Source organism: Malaclemys terrapin, chromosome 11, assembly GCF_027887155.1.
Source record: "Malaclemys terrapin pileata isolate rMalTer1 chromosome 11, rMalTer1.hap1, whole genome shotgun sequence".
NCBI lineage: Eukaryota > Metazoa > Chordata > Testudines > Emydidae > Malaclemys > Malaclemys terrapin.
Genome location: NC_071515.1, coordinates 48,118,258 through 48,135,409, shown reverse-complemented (window position 1 = coordinate 48,135,409; position 17,152 = coordinate 48,118,258). Strand labels below are relative to the sequence as shown.

Here is a 17,152-nt window from a genome sequence, read left to right as displayed (position 1 = left end):
GCAGCTATGCTAATACAGAAAACTACAGTTTGGGGATGCAACATCTATTTAACCAACACACATAGAATAGATGGAAAAAGAAAATTAATTAACAAGATAAAGAGTCCAAAATAAAAATTTAAACGTACTGACTACTTTTGATCAAATGCACACAACTGCTTCTATCAAGTTAAAAATTAACAGACCCATAGAAATCAAGGAACTATACCAGGCTTGAGCATGTTTTACAGGATGAAAAACAACAGAGAGCGAATAAGAGGCAACTCCCACAGTACATTCCACTATTTATGACCTATGAGTCAGACATGAGTTCTGATCCTGGGAGGTGCTTCGTTGCCTTTTGCAATGGTTGAATGCCTTAAAATCACACTAAGTTGAGAGTGCTCAGCATCTCTCATTCACTGCTTGGTCTAATGAAACTGGCTCTGTTCAACCCAATGAGGGGCAAAGGAGAGAGGGAACAAAATTAAGAATATCTTTCTGAAGAAAAATGTGAGCGTGATGGGGTATATAAACTCAACACTGGGCTAGAAGGAGCAGTTCTAGGCCTACGTAGCCCCACCCTATTGCACCTGCAGAACCTGCTCCAGCTGGAGGAGGAGTTTAAAATAGAGCTGGACAGCTCAGAAGGGTAAGGAGAAGAGATAGGATAGAATAGGAGATAGACTGGTAGGGGAGCCCAGGCTCTCAAGTCTGCTGTGAGGTGGTATAAACCCCTCCCTCCTTGAGATAAGGGGATTAAAGACATTGTAAGCCCTGAAGTAACGATGTGAGGCCTTTGGGGGCCCTCAGTTGGGCTGGAAACTCCTTTTTGGGGGGTGGGGGTGGGGTCTTTGGACTTCTATACCTTGTTGCACTCTATCCCAGAAAGGGATGATTTCATGTGTGACCTGGCTAGAGGGTTGAGTTACAGTCTGTAATCCTGGACAACCAGGTCAGATCAGGACCCCAGGCCAATTCACTTGTGTATTAGTACAGCTCAAAGTAATGTGTAAGCGTGTATTGAGATGTTTAAATGTCATGAAATCTAGTGGAATGTTATGTATTATTTTCACTTATTTGTTCCTATTATAATATAATAGCAAACATTTACTTTGTGTATACCCCTGTAACTAAATAATCCAAAGAAATCTTGTGAAATACTAATGAAGGACTTTAACAGAAAATGCTAATTTCAAAGCAAGTGGCCATTAAGTGATAGTTGGCGGTTAGAGGCTATGTGCATTCCTCACTCAAAGGAAAAGTCCATTTGGGTAGCGATATTGTCAGCTTGTTTTCTTTGTGAAGATACTATAAATATGGATTAAAAGAAAGACCTATCTCTGGACTGTTTGGATTCTAACAGGGCAGAATAACTAAATGAGAAGATGGAGATACCAGAGTTATTCCTGATAGCCCTCAGAGACCTTTAGGAAACTGGCAGATGACAATATCTTGCTACCATTTGGAATTATAGACTATGATTCTCTGGTACATATATTTTACCTGCTTTAACCTCCCAACAACTCTCATTGTTTTTCTTAGCTAATAAACCTTTAGTTAATTTACTACAGAATTGGCTGCCAGCATTGTCTTTGGTGTAAGATCTGGAGTACCAATTATTGTGGGTAAGTGACTGGTCTCTTGGGAGAAACCTGATGTGGTGTGATTTTAGGTTTAAGTGAACTTTTAATCACAAAGTCCAGTTTGTCTCAGTGGCACGACAGGCTGGAGAGTCTAAGGGGATGGTCTGTGACTCCACGGTAAGACTGGTATAGTGATCTAGGAGTTCACATTTGTTACTGGCTTGGTGAAATCTAATTATAGAACACACTACCAGTTTGGGGTGTCTGCCATGTTGTCTGACAGTCTGCCCTGAGGTAGGCACTCACAGTCGTGAGCCACTCCAGACAGTGTGACAGTATCTACTCAAAGAGAGATTGCCAACATGCTGGAGCGACCACTGGAAGGCAATACTAGAGATAGGGGAGAGTTGCAACCCAGGGACCTAACCACCTGCCAGTACCACTCGTAATCAACAGCCCCGTCACAGCGAGGAATTTTTTTTTTTAATAGAATCTCTGTTTGTGTGAAATATTCAAATAGAAAGAAAAAGAGTGTAGTGATGGGGGGGTGGGAGGGGTCAAAGAAATTATAAATGTGTACAACCTGCAGGTAGATGGAAAGACCTAAATACAACAAAACTCTTGATATTTGAATGTTACTCCAAGGTCTTAATTCACAAGTACACTATTGAATGATAATCAAAGGTCATACTACTTCTAATTACTAATAAGAACCACCCTTACCTAAAGATGATGGATGCAGTCACAAGGTCAAATTCCGCATTCTTTTCCCAAGCAAACTCCCATTCACTTCTGTCTACTTTAATCTAACCTAAATATTTATATCGGCCCCATGACCAGGTATTTGAATGCTTTACTAATTTGTTAAAGCATACACATGAAATTTGCTGTCTCTCTTCTTCCCCCACTAGCATGGAGAGAAAAGTTGCCCACTCTTGATTTTGACGAGGTCTTTCTTGTGCTTGCAGCTTTATAAATTATACAAAAATGACATGTTCTTACTAAAGTGCAAGAATCTTAACAGCCTGTGCCCAAGAGCTGAGATGAAGGAGTAGGGTCTTTGAAAGAAAAAAGACATCTATAACAATTCTGTCAGTTCAATGACTTTAAATAATTAACTGCTGGTAACTGTATCATCATAATACCATTTTCTACTTTTAAAACACAAGAAGGAAACAAGATTCAATGAACTCAGAACCTGTACCGTGATCAGATTTTTAAACTTCATCTTTAATAGTACTCATAACACAACACACCTTAGAATGACAAAACACCTGAGAATAATATAGTAGATCTATTTACTTGATATACCTCAAAATAGAGATTGGCTCAAGTGAAATGCCCTTATGCAAGCACCCTAACTTTGGCGAATTTTCTATTTGGCTCCAGATGTGGATACAAATATCACAGGAAGTCTCTATCTCCATAATGATAGGAACAGAAATCTAAATTCTTAGAAGACCTGAATTTGGGGGAAAATTGGATCTAGGTCCTAACTTTTTAGCTTGGTCCCTTCTCCAATTTAAATTGAATCTGTCATGTTTCTTGACCTCTGCACATAGCTTTGTTATTCAAATATCAAAAGGGAATGCAAAAAATAAAAAAAAATGGGGGGGGGGGAGGAAGCCATTACATTGTGCAGCAATACTGCTTCACAACCAAAGAAAGGACAAATATTTCTATTGAAAAAGCTTTTATAAAACTTCTCTATAAAGTTTTGAGCAATTTTCAAGGACACCAAAACCCATCAATCCCAGAATGTTTCTTTATAGTGTGTCTGTTGAACAAACTGGTAGCAAAAACAAAGACGTTTTACTACTGGACCACATAGTTTAAAAAGCTTGAATTCCTATTATTTTCTCCCTTTTAGATAGCTTCATGCCTTTCCATTTGTTTTACAAAAGTGAAAGGAAAGTCAGATTGAGTGTAAAAGTTCATTCTCCATATAAAAAAAAATGATTGTTTTTCACCCTTGACATTCCACTTGAAACTATGAAAACCATGTGGGAGGTGGGGCATCATGTAACAGTCATTATTTGCACAGATGGTCTGCAAGAGTATTTTGACTTTTGATCTAGAAAGAAACAGGAACTTGGGTCATAACTTCAGACAAGGCAGTGATCCATAAAAGGAGCACTTCAAATCTTACATTAATCTTTGGTTTATACATTTTTCAAGCCAACAATAGGAATGAGATTTTTCCTAGGAAAACTCAAGTATATTTTTAATGTGAAAAAGCAAACATATTAGTTATATATAAATGCATAAAGGTTTCCGATCACATTTTATGAAGTAAAAAAAGCACTATGCAAACTCACCCCTGGACAGTCTGATTCCTCCTTGGACGTGTCATTTTCAAGCTGTCCTGCTATTTTACAAATGTAAAAATATTTATCCTCACAATTTTTAACTTGCCAGTGTCCTGCCTAATAAAAAAAAACAAATAAAAAACCAAATCAAACGCGCACACGATTAAGTAGTTTCTTTTCCTATTTAACAGACCCTTTTGGACAAGAGGATAAACAGACAAATTCTCCTCGCTTGATTCCTGTGTTTAGTCTTCCCATTGACTTCTGCAAAAACCTTCAATACTATTTGTGTGAGTAAGGCAAGAAGAATTTGTCTCTTTGAATATTAAAATGAAACGCCCTTTAACTGACTGAAGCCAATGAAAACTGCTGTTGCTAGCCCTCTCAGAATCATGTCTTAGATGTTTCTTAGCTACCACTGGGCCTGACACTATTAATCCTTTTTCGCGTTCATAGTCTTTACTCAAGCAAGTAAAGGTTTGTCGGACTGGGCCCCTAGGCATTTTTAAACTATTTTAGGGTTACCATACGTCCGGATTTTCCCGGACATGTCCGGCTTTTTGGTGCTCAAATCCCCGTCGGGGGGAAATTGCCAAAAAAACGAACATGTCCGGGAAAACACCAGCATCCCTGCCCCAGTCCCCTGCTTACCTGAGTGGCTCCGGCAGGCTGCGAGCTGCAGGCAGATTGCTCGCTGCGGTGGTGGCTGCTGCTGCTTCCCCCAGACACCTCAGCTCTGTGTAGCTGAAGAGTGGAGCTGCCCAAGCGCTACCGGCTTCATGGTTTGCCAGGCAGCCCCCAGACCTCCAGACCCTGCACCCCGGGCCGGGCGCTTCCCCAGCGCAGCCGGAGCCCAGGAAGGGAAGTGCCTGGCTGGGGGCGAAGGGTCTGGGGGCTGCCCAGCAAACCGTGAAGCCGGTAGCGCTCGGGAAGCCCTTTTTGCATGGCTGGGAGGGAGGAGGAGGGGAAATGTGGGGCGCTCAGGGGAAGGGCAGAGTTGGGGCGGGGACTTTGGGGAAGGGGCAGGGCCAGGGCCCCGTGGAGTGTCCTCTTTTTAAAAACCTTTAATATGGTAATCCTAAACTATTTGACATGCAGAAAATGAATGCTTTAAAAATTAAATTTTGTGCCTTGGTCTCTGCTACGCTGCACTTTCTATAGTCATTTACACCTGTGCAGAATGCTCATGTGTATCTAAATTATAATTTAATTAATTATCTTCAGCTCCAAGACATTCGGCCTGATCTTCCAGTTCTCAGTTACTAAGAGTAATCCTTGGTTTCTGTGGGACTACTCCTATGAGTAAGGATTAATCACATGAGGAAGGGTTTTGCAGGACTGGGCCAATTATTAGGGACTAGATAGAATTTCTGATAATTGTGCAGAATAGTGTATTCTTTGGCAAAAAACATACTTTACTATAAAACCTGAAAATGGTATCACATGGCATTAAGGAAAGAGTTTATTAGTGGGTTTGAGCATTACTGAATTATCCTTTGGCCAGATAAAACATTGGTGAATGTTTTTAGACATCCTTGTTTGGCTAGTAGGAACTGTAATTTACTTTTTTTTTTTTTTTAAATGTATGCATATTGCTCCCAGTCTCAAAACCTCTGGCAGATTTGGAGCTCAATCCTGCTGCCACTAAAAACAATGGCAAAACTTCCAATGATTTAGAATGGACAGTATATGCTGCTCCTTGTATATTTTTACAAGATGTTCCATAAACTGCTATAAATGCTGAGAACTGAGAGCAACATGAAACCGGCATACTTTATCAAAAAAATTCATTTGGAGCTTTCAAGTTAATAACCTAAATACAATAAATTAAGATGCACTTTATATGGATTTTAAATTATTTTCTCTTCACTGAAATAAAACTACCCGCCCACTGATTTTTGTCTTCTTTCATTTGGCAAGCATTGCATTATTCCATTTCTTATTGAGGATGAGGCCCAATGGTTATGATTCATTCTCTGTTTTGTTTGTGCATCAGCACAGTCCTAAGACTGATTTTTAAGGCTATATCATACTTTTCAAGACTCAGAGTCATTAAGCATCAACAGGCAATGTTGTAATGTGGTTAGGGATGGAAAAATACATGCATATTAAAAAGCCCGACACTGATCATGACCAAAATTGATTAACCTAACTTTATTTTTAAAGGAAAGGAGGAAAGAAAACTTACAGATCCTTGTGCTGAAACACAAAGTTGACTTGTTCTCTGAAAGATATTAGGCTCTTGTTTGTGCCAGTTAGTGAAGGTTACTGAGGAGCCATCAGACCATTGAAAAATAACTGGGGTTTTATTACTGTTCAAGCCAATCCATGTTTCGGTTACATTTTCTGTAAAAGAGATTTTAAATTTTGATGAAGCAGAAATAAATGCCAATTATTTCCATAGGATTAACAGCACCTTTTTAAAAAAATGCAGAATTTCAGTCAATTTCACTTTTTTTTTTTTTTTTTTTTTTTTTTTTTTTTTTTTACACAGAGATATGTTTCTACTTTACTTTATAAAAAACGGCATCAAAAGTAAACCAATGTATGTGATCTGTAAATGCCCCGGGGGAAAAAAAATTGGGAGCATATGCATGCAAAGGGGAGAAAAAATGGTATAGAAGAGGACGTTGACTATGGAGTAGTATCCTTTTTAGGGCTATCAAGAAATTAAAAAAATTAATTGTGTGATTAAAAAAATTAATCACGATTAATTGCACAATAATAGAATAGCATTTATTTAAATATTTTTGGATATATTCTACATTTTCAAATATATTGATTTCAATTACAATGCTCACTTGTACAATGCTCACTTTATATTTATTTTTTATTACAAATATTTGCGCTATAAAAAAAGAAATAGTATTTTTCAATTCACCTAATACAAGTACTGTAGTGCAATCTCTTTATCATGAAAGTTGAACTTACAAATGTAAATGTAAACAAACTTGTTTCTCTTAGCGATTGGCTGAACAAGAAGTAGGACTGAGTAGACTTGTAGGCTCTAAAGTTTTACATTGTTTTGTTTTTGAGTGCAGTTATGTAACAAAAAAACCCTACATTTGTAAGTTGCACTTTCATGATAAAGAGATTGCACTATAGTACTTGTATTAGGTGAATTGAAAAATACTATTTCTCTTGTTTTTTACAGTGCAACTATTTGTAATAAAAATATAAAGTGAGCACTGTACACTTTGTATTCTGTATTGTAATTGAAATCAATATATTTGAAAATTTAGAAAAACATCCAAAAATATTGAAGAAATTTCAATTGGTATTCTATTGTTTAACAGTGCGACTAATTGCAATTAATGTTTTTAATCGTGATTAATTTTTTTGAGTTAATTGCGATTAATCGACAGCCTGAATCCTTTTCCACCCAGCCTCTGTGGCTGGGAACTAATGGGAGCTCTACTCTACATGGGTGGGGAGACATGACTTCTTGGAAGAGCCACTGTAGATTCCCTACTCAGGGCAACTTAAGTTGCAAAGAAAAAGGTATCATAAACATTGCTGCTTTGAGCAGTAGTAGTTCTTGCTCCATAGCTTTTGCACAGGGATTATTATTGAATTAAATAAAAGCCCATGCTGTCATACAGGTGTAATTTGTAAAGTGTAAAAAAAAATATGAAAAAATTCCTGAGAACTTAACAATTGGGCAGCAACAGACCATGAATTCCAGTTATGATTGAACCTGGTGATACTGTAAACCCAATGAGCACTCAGCCAGTCTGAAACGATGGAAACAGCTACAAGCATGACTCAGACATTCTAGGCTTCAGAGTGACAATCCTGGAATTTTACTATATAGATGCTTGGGAGCAGTTTGCAGGGGCCCAGCCAATAATAAAATGAAAAGGATAAGAATCAGACTGCAAAGGGCTTATTCAGGGCTTGCTCAGAAGCTAGAATATGCCAAGATCCATGGTAAGAGACACTTGACCATTAGACTCTGATGCTAGTCCCACCTCCTAGAGGGAACAGTGTTTTCTGGAGCCTTACAAAAGGGTGTTGAATTGCATGGGCTACTGCTCTTCTTCTTCCTAGAGCAGGGGTGGGCAAACTATGGCCCAGGGGCCACATCTGGCCCTCCAGACATTTTAATCTGGTCCTCAAGCTCCCATCAGGAATCAGGGTCCAGGACTTGCCCTGCTCTGGTGCTCCAGCCAGGGAGCGGGGTCAGAGGCTTGCCCCACTCTGTGCAGCTCCCAGAAGCAGTGGCATGTCCCTTCTCCCTCTGCAGCTCCCATTGGCCAGGAACCGTGGCCAATGGGAGCTGCAGGGGCAGCACTGGCAGACAGGGCAGCACGCAGAGCCACCTGGCTGTTCCTCCATGTAGGAGCCGGAGTGTGGACATGCTGCTGCTTCTGGAAGCTACTTGAGGTAAACGCCGCCTGGAGCCTGCACCCCTGACCCCCTTCTGTGACCCAACCCTCTGCCCCAGTCCTGATCCCACTCCCACCCTCTGAATCCTTCGGTCCCAGCCTGGAACACCCTCCCTCCTGCACCCTGAACTTCTCATTTCTGGCCCCACCCCAGAGCCTTCACCCCCTCCCACACCCCAATCCCAAATTTTGTGAGCATTCATGGCCCGCCATATAATTTCCATTCCCAAATGTGGCCCTTGGGCCAAAAACTTTGCCCACCCCTGTCCTAGAAGGAGCAGGCATCATAAATTCGGATTCTATCGTATATCTGTACAAGACAAATAATATGCCTGAGTCATGTGGAAACCCATCATTAAAAGAACTTAATGAATCAAAAAGAATTCAGTGATTAAAAGTAACACAGTTTAAACTAACTCTCCAGCACTCACCATCTTCAAGAAGGTTAATAAATAACTCCACATCTGCCAAGGAAGTTATACTAATGAGATTGCTATTATCAGTCTTGCAAGAGAGTAAAGCCTCATTCCAGCTCTTTTCCTCTTTATGAAGTTTGTAGCAGTTGCAGTTGTAGGGATACCAGCCAGTGTTACAGCGGGTAGGATGATACTTCCATATATCTTAGTTAAACAATAAAAGATAAAAATATATTACACAAAATTAATTTCAGGCTATGCTCTATTGTTTTCTTAATACAGTCATAGCATTTTTTTTTAAATTTACAAAAGTAGAAATATAAAACCATCCAAAACTACTAGGTAAAGAACGAACATTTCCATATACGAACATGCAGTATCAAGTATCAAAATACAAATGCTAAATATAGATGATACTTTATTGTAAAAAAAAAAAAAAAAAACACCAAATGAAATATTACCATTGAGAGACTTACCAAATGTTTCATATTCTGTACTATTTCCATATTTTTTGCATACATAAGGCAATCCAGATTCACATTTATAACTTTGCCAGTCATACTGCTCCTTTGAATTAAACACCACACAGTGATTTTCTCCAAGTGCGCTATTGGTGAGACCTACAACCAATTAAAAAAAAAAAAAAAACACATAAAATTAACCATAATTTACTTTTGAATTGCAAAACAGGCTTATAATCTTCTACAGGTGTTATCATATTGATACACAAACCAAAAGCTCTCAGTAAAGTAAAACAAGTTTTATTGCTCAGCACTGGGTAATGCAAAGGAACTGATTGAATTCACAGGAATTGGATGGTTGAACATCACAATCTATACTTGTTGGTACGTGTTTGCTCACTGAGTGCTATGCCATGAAATACCTTAAAAGTTCCAGTGTCCATTTTCTGTGGAAATGAATAGCCTTGAAATATGGGACAAGGGATGTCATAGGGCTTATCATAGTAAGGTGAGACTAATCAGTTAAAATTCCCAATAGAATACATCTTTAAAATACCTTTAAAAAGTCTGATCAATGAAACCCTGATCTATGTCCCTGGAATTTTGAATAGCCCTCCAAACGAAAACACAAAAAAAGGCCAATACTCTTATAAATTTCAGTTATAGAGAACATACAATTACAATGCAATAATATAGTGCAAGAGGAACATCAAGTACTTGATCTCCAGTTCACAAATGCCAATGGTGCTCCATCAGACCACTGCCAGCCAGAAGATTCATCCAGTCTATTTAGCCCTGTCCATAGCAGAATTTCTTTAGTGCTTAACTTCTCTGAAATATAAAAAATAACCAAAACATGTTGAACATTTCAGATGCAGATATACTGTTCTGATCTCTCATGATGATAACAAAGCAAAGCTTAAAACAAGTCTCCAGAAGGCTTAGGAATGCTATTGGCATTTAATCTTTGCTCTTGAAAACGTTCTATTCCATTACTAATAAGTATTATACTGAAAGACAACTAACTCAGCCAGTCACAGTGCAGGGATAACATATGTCTGCAACAACATGATCTTTTCACCTTCCATCCTGTTTCAGGTTTTCTTGCTCATTATGAATGAAATATGATTTTAAGGTCAATTATAGTAAACAAAATTGTCAGACACTTAAATGAACATAATTTGTTGGAGAAGAGTCAACATGTTTTTTGTAAAGGGAAATCATGCCTCACCAATCTACTAGAATTCTTTGAGGGGGTCAACAAGCATGTGGACAAGGGGGATCCAGTGGATATAGTGTACTTAGATTTTCAGAAAGCCTTTGACAAGGTCCCTCACCAACGGCTGTTAAGCAAAGTAAGCGATCATGGGATAAAAGGGAAGGGTCTCTCACGGATTGGTAACTGGTTAAAAATTAGGAAACAGAGGGTAGGAATAAATGGTCAATTTTCAAAATGGAGAGAGGTAAAGAGTGGTGTCCCCCACGAGTCTGTACTGGGACGAGTCCTATTCAACATATTCATATATGATCTGGAAAAAGGTTAAACAGCAGACTACTCAAGATAGTTAAGTCCCAGGCAGACTGCGAAGAGCTACAAAAGGATCTCTCAAAACTAGGTGACTGGGAAACAAAATGGCAGATGAAATTCAATGTTGATAAATGCAAAGTAATGCACATTGGAAAACATAATCCCAACTATATATATATAAAATGATGGGGTCTAAATTAGCTGTTACTACTCAAGAAAGAGATATTGGAGTCATTGTGGATAGTTCTCTGAAATTATCCACTCAATGTGCAGCAGTAATCAAAAAAGCGAACAGAATGTTGGGCATCATTAGGAAAGGGATAGATAATAAGACAGAAAATATCATATTGCCTCTATATAAATCCATAATGCCCACATCTTGAATACTGTGCGCAGATGGGGTCATCCCATCTCAAAAAAGATATATTGGAATTGGAAAAGGTTCAGAAAGGGGCAACAAAAATGACTAGGTGTATGGAACGGCCTCAGTATGAGGAGAGATTAATAAAACTGGGATTTTTCAGCTTGGAAGAGAGAGGACTTGGGGCGATATGACTGAAGTCTATAAAATCATGACTGGTGTGGAGAAAGTAAATAAGGAAGTGTTATTTACTCTTCATAACACAAGAACTAGGGGTCACCAAATGAAATTAAGAAGCAGCAGGTTTAAAACAAAAGGAAGTATTTCTTCACACAACACACAGTCAACCTGTGGAACTCTTTGCCAGAAGATGTTGTGAAGGCAAAGGCTATAACAGGGTTCAAAAAATAACTAGATAAATTAATGGAGGATAGGTCCATCAATGGCTATTAGCCAGGATGGGCAGGGATGGTGTCCCTAGCCTCTGTTTGCCAGAAGCTGGGAAATGAGCGACAGGGAATGGAAAACTTGATGATTATCTGTTCTGTTCATTCCCTCTGGGGCACCTGGCATTGGCCACTGTCTGAAGACAGTATACTGGGCTAGATGGACCTTTGGTCTGACACAGTATGGCCATTCTTATGTATAAAAATATTTAGTGCCTTCACCTGCAAACTGTAGACATTTCAAATCCTAGTGTAATAGGAATTTCAGAGTTTCCTGTTAGCCACATCCTATAATTGAAAGTGAGAATTGTTGGGATTCCCTCCAAGACCTCTTTCCACATGGCTTCCCAAGAACTCAGTTTGACTCCAGACTTTGTCACTCAGGTATCTTCATTTGGCATACAGCAATGCTACACTGAGTTGATCAGGCTCAAACGCAGTGGGAATAGATGAAGGGTTCAGAATAGCTCTAAAATTGTACAGAAACTCTCCCTTTATATACATATCTCATTGCATTTACTATACATTGCATCACATGTTTTTGGATTGGATTGGTTACTTTGAGCTGTCCATGCATTGTCCATCCTGACCTCCTCTTTACCACCTCTTTACATTCCTTCCTTATCTTGTTTGCAGTAGATGGTTCCCTGGTTGTCCTCCCTCTGATCCTGGCTGGCCCAGACATTCTATCTTTTTAGCCTAATGATCGGTTTACCTCCAAAGTCTATCTTCAAGAAATGGGGACTCCTTCAATGTGTTAATCACTCATGTCAGGCCAGGCCTCAGCTACATTCTCTGCTTCTGTTTTATATTAGCATTAATTTCATCTGCATCATATTCCTGTCGTTCTGTGCTCTCTGTTTTAAGTTTATTATCCAGCAACACATGCCTAAGACCGCAGTAGTTGTAATTATTTGAACCACCATCAATATTAGACTTAAAGTAGGAAGCAGGGGATGCAAGTTCATCTCTTCTGGTACAGCCCACCATGGTGGTTCCACTGACTGAACAATAGCATCCCAATGATAACAATATAATTACTCAGCTATTAGTTGGGCAATGGACACAAACTACTCCATTTTCCTTTGTATCAAATCAGTGATGTTAACGGACAAGGAATGTACGGGTGCAAAGAGATTGGTCACCAGTGATTCCCATTTGGTGTTGTCTGTCATGACCTCTGTCACATTCTCCTTCATCTTCACACTTGGCCATAGGGCATGGGTCCCAATCTGAGTCAGAGAGGTGAGGTTCAGACAAAATCCATCCAGCGTCCTGTCATGGTTTTGTCGCCACTGAAAAGTTGTGGTATCCCAGAGCACATACTGTGTCCCCAAGCCGTACCACCTCCTTCATTCTCTCTCTTTAATGACTAGTTGGGCCCAACCTCCCTTGCTTGTGGGAGGTTCATTCAGGCTGAGCACTCACAGAACCAGCTGTGCTTGATTTGTTTACAGCAGGCTGTGTTTATTTCATCTACTCATGTTGCCATCTTCACATTGGGATAATGTTGTTTATAGGTCCCATTCTCTATTGTACTGTTAATATATACCATACATACTGTTAACATATACCAATCTTTTAGGATTCCTGGCCTGTCCATCTAGGAATAGCAATCACAATTGTCACAGCTGAATTATTAATTTCATGTGGTGCCCAAGATCCAGGACCTTTTAGCCTCGCAAATTGCAAATTTTCCTTCCCGATATTCTTAAATCCCGTACCCATTAGTGTGGTTCAGATAAGTGGGCTGTTTAACATTCACCCCATTTTATTTCTTCTATTCCCTCCATTAGATGCATACCAAATTTGGTACCATATGCGGCACGCAATATTTAATGAATCAATCACAGTATTCACAGATATATTAATCCATTTTAAAGTTTGTGCAACGGAGTGCATATTACGAATAGTTAATACCTCCCGCTGCAAGGTTAAAGTACTAATCCCTCCTCCCTTTTTAATGCTCAACCTAAACTATCAGTTAGCAAGTTAATCTTAAGGTTCAATTCCTTGATATCAGCATAATTCCATAGAGAGACCCACAACTCCAGTGCTACACATATGGTGCCACTGTGTCTCTTTTGGCTGTATGATTTTTGTGTCCTTCTTGGAATATGCCTCCCACTGGATCCTCCCATAATCAAATGTGTGCCCTGATATTATTGGTAAACTATTTTTTTTTACATGGGGATGGGCAGGTTCCAGTCAACCTGTGTTTTGTACAGTCTAAAATATACCTACTACCACTGTTTTATGAGCGAGGTATATAAAAATACCATTTTCTAGCTATGGAGCGGTGATTGGATAAAATAGAGGGGGGGAGTTGAGCCCTGTGGAGGGAGAACAGTGTTGATATGCACAGGAGTCTGTGGGACCATGGGCTCACTGTTTCAAACCACCCTCCACCAAACCAGTGAAAAAGAATTGATGATAATGTCAACTATCCATCTGGGTCCAATGTCAGTACAATTAGCGTATATAAGCACACCCATAGTTCTGAAATTCTAGTGCATGCCATAGTTCCCTAAGTCCATATCAACCACCTGGACTTCATTAGCCATCTTGACGTTCCGGACCCACAAGACCTGGAGTCAGAGTCCCGACAGCTGCAGGTTTTTGTCAGTCAGAATTCGTATGCTCCGTAGGTAGCCAGATAGCAGGCCCCCTGACACCCACACATGGCAAGGTAAATCACCTCTCGTCACTATGATCTTAAGCACGGTGCCAGAGGGGTTTACCACAAGCCCAGATGAACATTCATCTTCTGAGGCACGTCAACATCTTTGGCTTTCTGCTTGGATAGGAGTGATCTGAACAGCTGTAAAAATTCACCACAGATCTAATGCCACACCAAGCCACAAGAGTGTGCCCAATGTTGGAAGCCACTACCACTGCATGGATGCAGATCTGCAAGACAAAACGGGAAGAAACCATTTCTAGATTCTCTCTTTTACTAAACTTTGTGAATTTTGAGCTGGCTTGCATGAACTCAACTCTGCCCTTTACTTCCCAGGTCTACCAACTATACAGAGGGTCCAAGCTGATCCAATATCACACATGGACCATACCTCTTTGCCTTTGGGAAAGTGTAGTAGGAAGCTAGATTGTGGATCATGAATTTAGATCCTACTTGATGTTCAGTTAGATCTCCTTTTGCATCGAACCATGCCTTTGCCTTCTGTACTTCTGCCTCATCGGTTACCACCATGCTTTTTTAGACCTGTAAAATTTGCATCTGCCAGTCCTGTACCCAGGCTTCTGATAGTGCTACTGTAGCCAGATGGGCTGGAACTGGGTTAATCCCATCCTCCCACAGTGTCATTTGTCTTCCCATCAAGACCTTGTAGGGGCAAAAGCCTGTGGATCTGCACTCCCTATCTCTGATATGCATTAGTACCAGTGGTAACATTTCAGCCCAATTGCTGCCTGTAGCATTAACCCTTTCCTGAGTTCAGATTTTATGGTTCTGTTCATTCACTCAACCTGTCCTGGCGCTGCTGCATGACATGGGAATGTGGAACTTCCGACTGATGTCTAGCACAGTGCACACTTCTTTGACAACAGACCCCACAAAGCTGCTCCCATTGACTAAGACAATCACCTTAGACACCCTTGTCTGCAGGACAAATTTTCACCAGTTGTTTTGCTGTAGTTAGGGCAGTCATATTCTTGGTGGGGAAGGCCTCAATCTAATCAGAAACAGCACCAACAACCACTAGCACATATTTATTACCTCTTGGGCTTAAGGGTAATTCCCCAGTATAGTCCATTTGAATTCTTTCCCATGGACCTCTGGGTGCCTGTCTCATAAGAGCTCACCTATGATTTCTGTTAGCTGGTTGTGTCTGGCACAGATTAGGCAGGCATCAAGATGCTCCTTAGGTCCCTTTCCCATTTGGGCCACAACCCCCATCTTTGCCAACCTACTTCTGGCCTCTGCCAGTTTGGGGTGGCCACCCACACTGGACCCACGCACCCATAATAGCAGATCTTTTCACATATCCTGTGGTACCACCTATACCAAACCATTTTCTGATTTTACATCTAAGAGTCCCTGCTCTACTACTAAATCCTGACCTGCAACCTTCACTTCCTTGCAGCATGCTTGCTCCCAAAGTGATCCTAGCTCCAAATCCTGTTTCTGAATGTTTTGTAGCCACACCGCTATAGCTTGTGTTTGTTGCTGGCCTCGAGTGAGCACTGCTACCGGGGTTGCTTCCAAAGCGGTCTCCTATGGCCAAGGTGACCCAGTAACTGCTGCATCCTTGGATGCTAGGTTGGCTGCCTGATTCCCTTTCACCAATGACCTTTTTTTCCTGTGCACCTCAATTTTAACCAAAATCAGCCAGCATTTGCCACATACTACTGAATTTGATCTCTCATCCATCAGTAGCCCAGTACTTCTTCTGAGCCCACCAGGCTAACATTCATACAGCTCCCATGAACACCCAATCTGAGTCCAGAACTATGGTAAGTTTAGAGAGATCCCTTTTCTTCCATCGACACACTGATAACTGCTGCCACTTCTGCATACTGAGCCGATTTACTGCCATTTATATTGTAAAGTGTTTATAATTATTCCATCCCTCAGTTTTACTGCTGCCAGACCTCCTTTCCTCTGTCCTTATGCAGATAGATGGCAGTATGTACATCAAACCTCCTCTTCCTCTTGAACTCTGCCAGCATAAAGTTATTTAAAAAGATTGGATACCCAGTGCTAGAGGGGCTGACCTCACACTCATGTAGCATCCCTCCTATGCAAATTCCTGCAATCCATTCCTTTGGTTCCATAAGCTGGACAGCCTCCACATTTTCTCCTTGCAAAGCCAGAGTCCGTTTCTGAATTCTTTCATTGCTCACTTGCCCAGCTGATACATTTCCTCCTAGAACTACCTTAAAGGGAGTATGCTGGGTGACTATAAACATGTTTTGGCTTCCCACCAAGCTTTTGTGCTTGATAATAGCCCAGTATGCTGCCAACATGATTTTCTCACACCAGTTATACTTTAGTTCCACACACCGCAGCAGTCGGGAGGCAAATGCCACCGGCTGATCCTGATCTCCATATTTCTGCATGAACACAACTCCTATACTGTTTGGAGTTAGACTTTTTAATGCACCCAGAGTTACTCTCAGCTGGACTAGTCAGTACCAGAGCGCCCCCAAAAACCTATTTGGCTCAGCCACTGTTTCAGTGTGCTCTTCCTGCCAATCCCAATAAGGTGCCATTACCAATTCATACAATGGACTTGCTGGGGAGAAAATTCCCTGCAAAATCCTGTTATTCCAAGAAAAGATTGTAGAGCCTGTTTGTTTGTGGAGATGGGCAGTTTGGAGATTAACTCTGCTCTCTGGTGGTCTATGTTTCGCCCTTCCTCATCTACTGACACTCCCAAGAAAGTCACCTCTTTCCTTGCCAGCTGTACTATTTCCACTATTCACTTTTAATCCGGACCACTGCAGACACAGCAAAGCCTCAAACAAATCCTGTTTATGTTCCTCTTCCGTAGGGGATTGAATCAGTATTTCATCAATGTACTGGATGGGTCTGTCTGGCTGAGGGAAGTCCCAGAGTCCATGCTCACAGGAAGCAGTGTAAATGGTGGGGGAATCTTTGTACCCCTGGGGCAGTACAGTACATGCATATTATGTGCCCTCCCCCCTGTAAAAGCCAT

The 17,152-nt window shown here is 40.5% G+C and overlaps 1 protein-coding gene and 1 long non-coding RNA gene across 2 annotated transcripts in view; one reads left to right on the top strand and one right to left on the bottom strand.

The window, feature by feature from the left end:
* Positions 1-17,152, bottom strand: part of PLA2R1 (phospholipase A2 receptor 1) — an 80,104-nt gene that overhangs the window by 44,292 nt on the left and 18,660 nt on the right. Inside the window, exons 5-9 of the mRNA XM_054044679.1 lie at positions 9,857-9,970; positions 9,155-9,298; positions 8,694-8,882; positions 6,063-6,220; positions 3,884-3,991 (exon numbers count right to left, since the gene is read on the bottom strand). Of these exons, the coding sequence (XP_053900654.1) occupies positions 3,884-3,991; positions 6,063-6,220; positions 8,694-8,882; positions 9,155-9,298; positions 9,857-9,970 (713 nt within the window). The remainder of the gene's footprint in view (positions 1-3,883; positions 3,992-6,062; positions 6,221-8,693; positions 8,883-9,154; positions 9,299-9,856; positions 9,971-17,152) is intronic.
* LOC128845737 (uncharacterized) overlaps positions 1-17,152 on the top strand; it is a 96,086-nt gene that overhangs the window by 65,909 nt on the left and 13,025 nt on the right. The window lies entirely within an intron of this gene.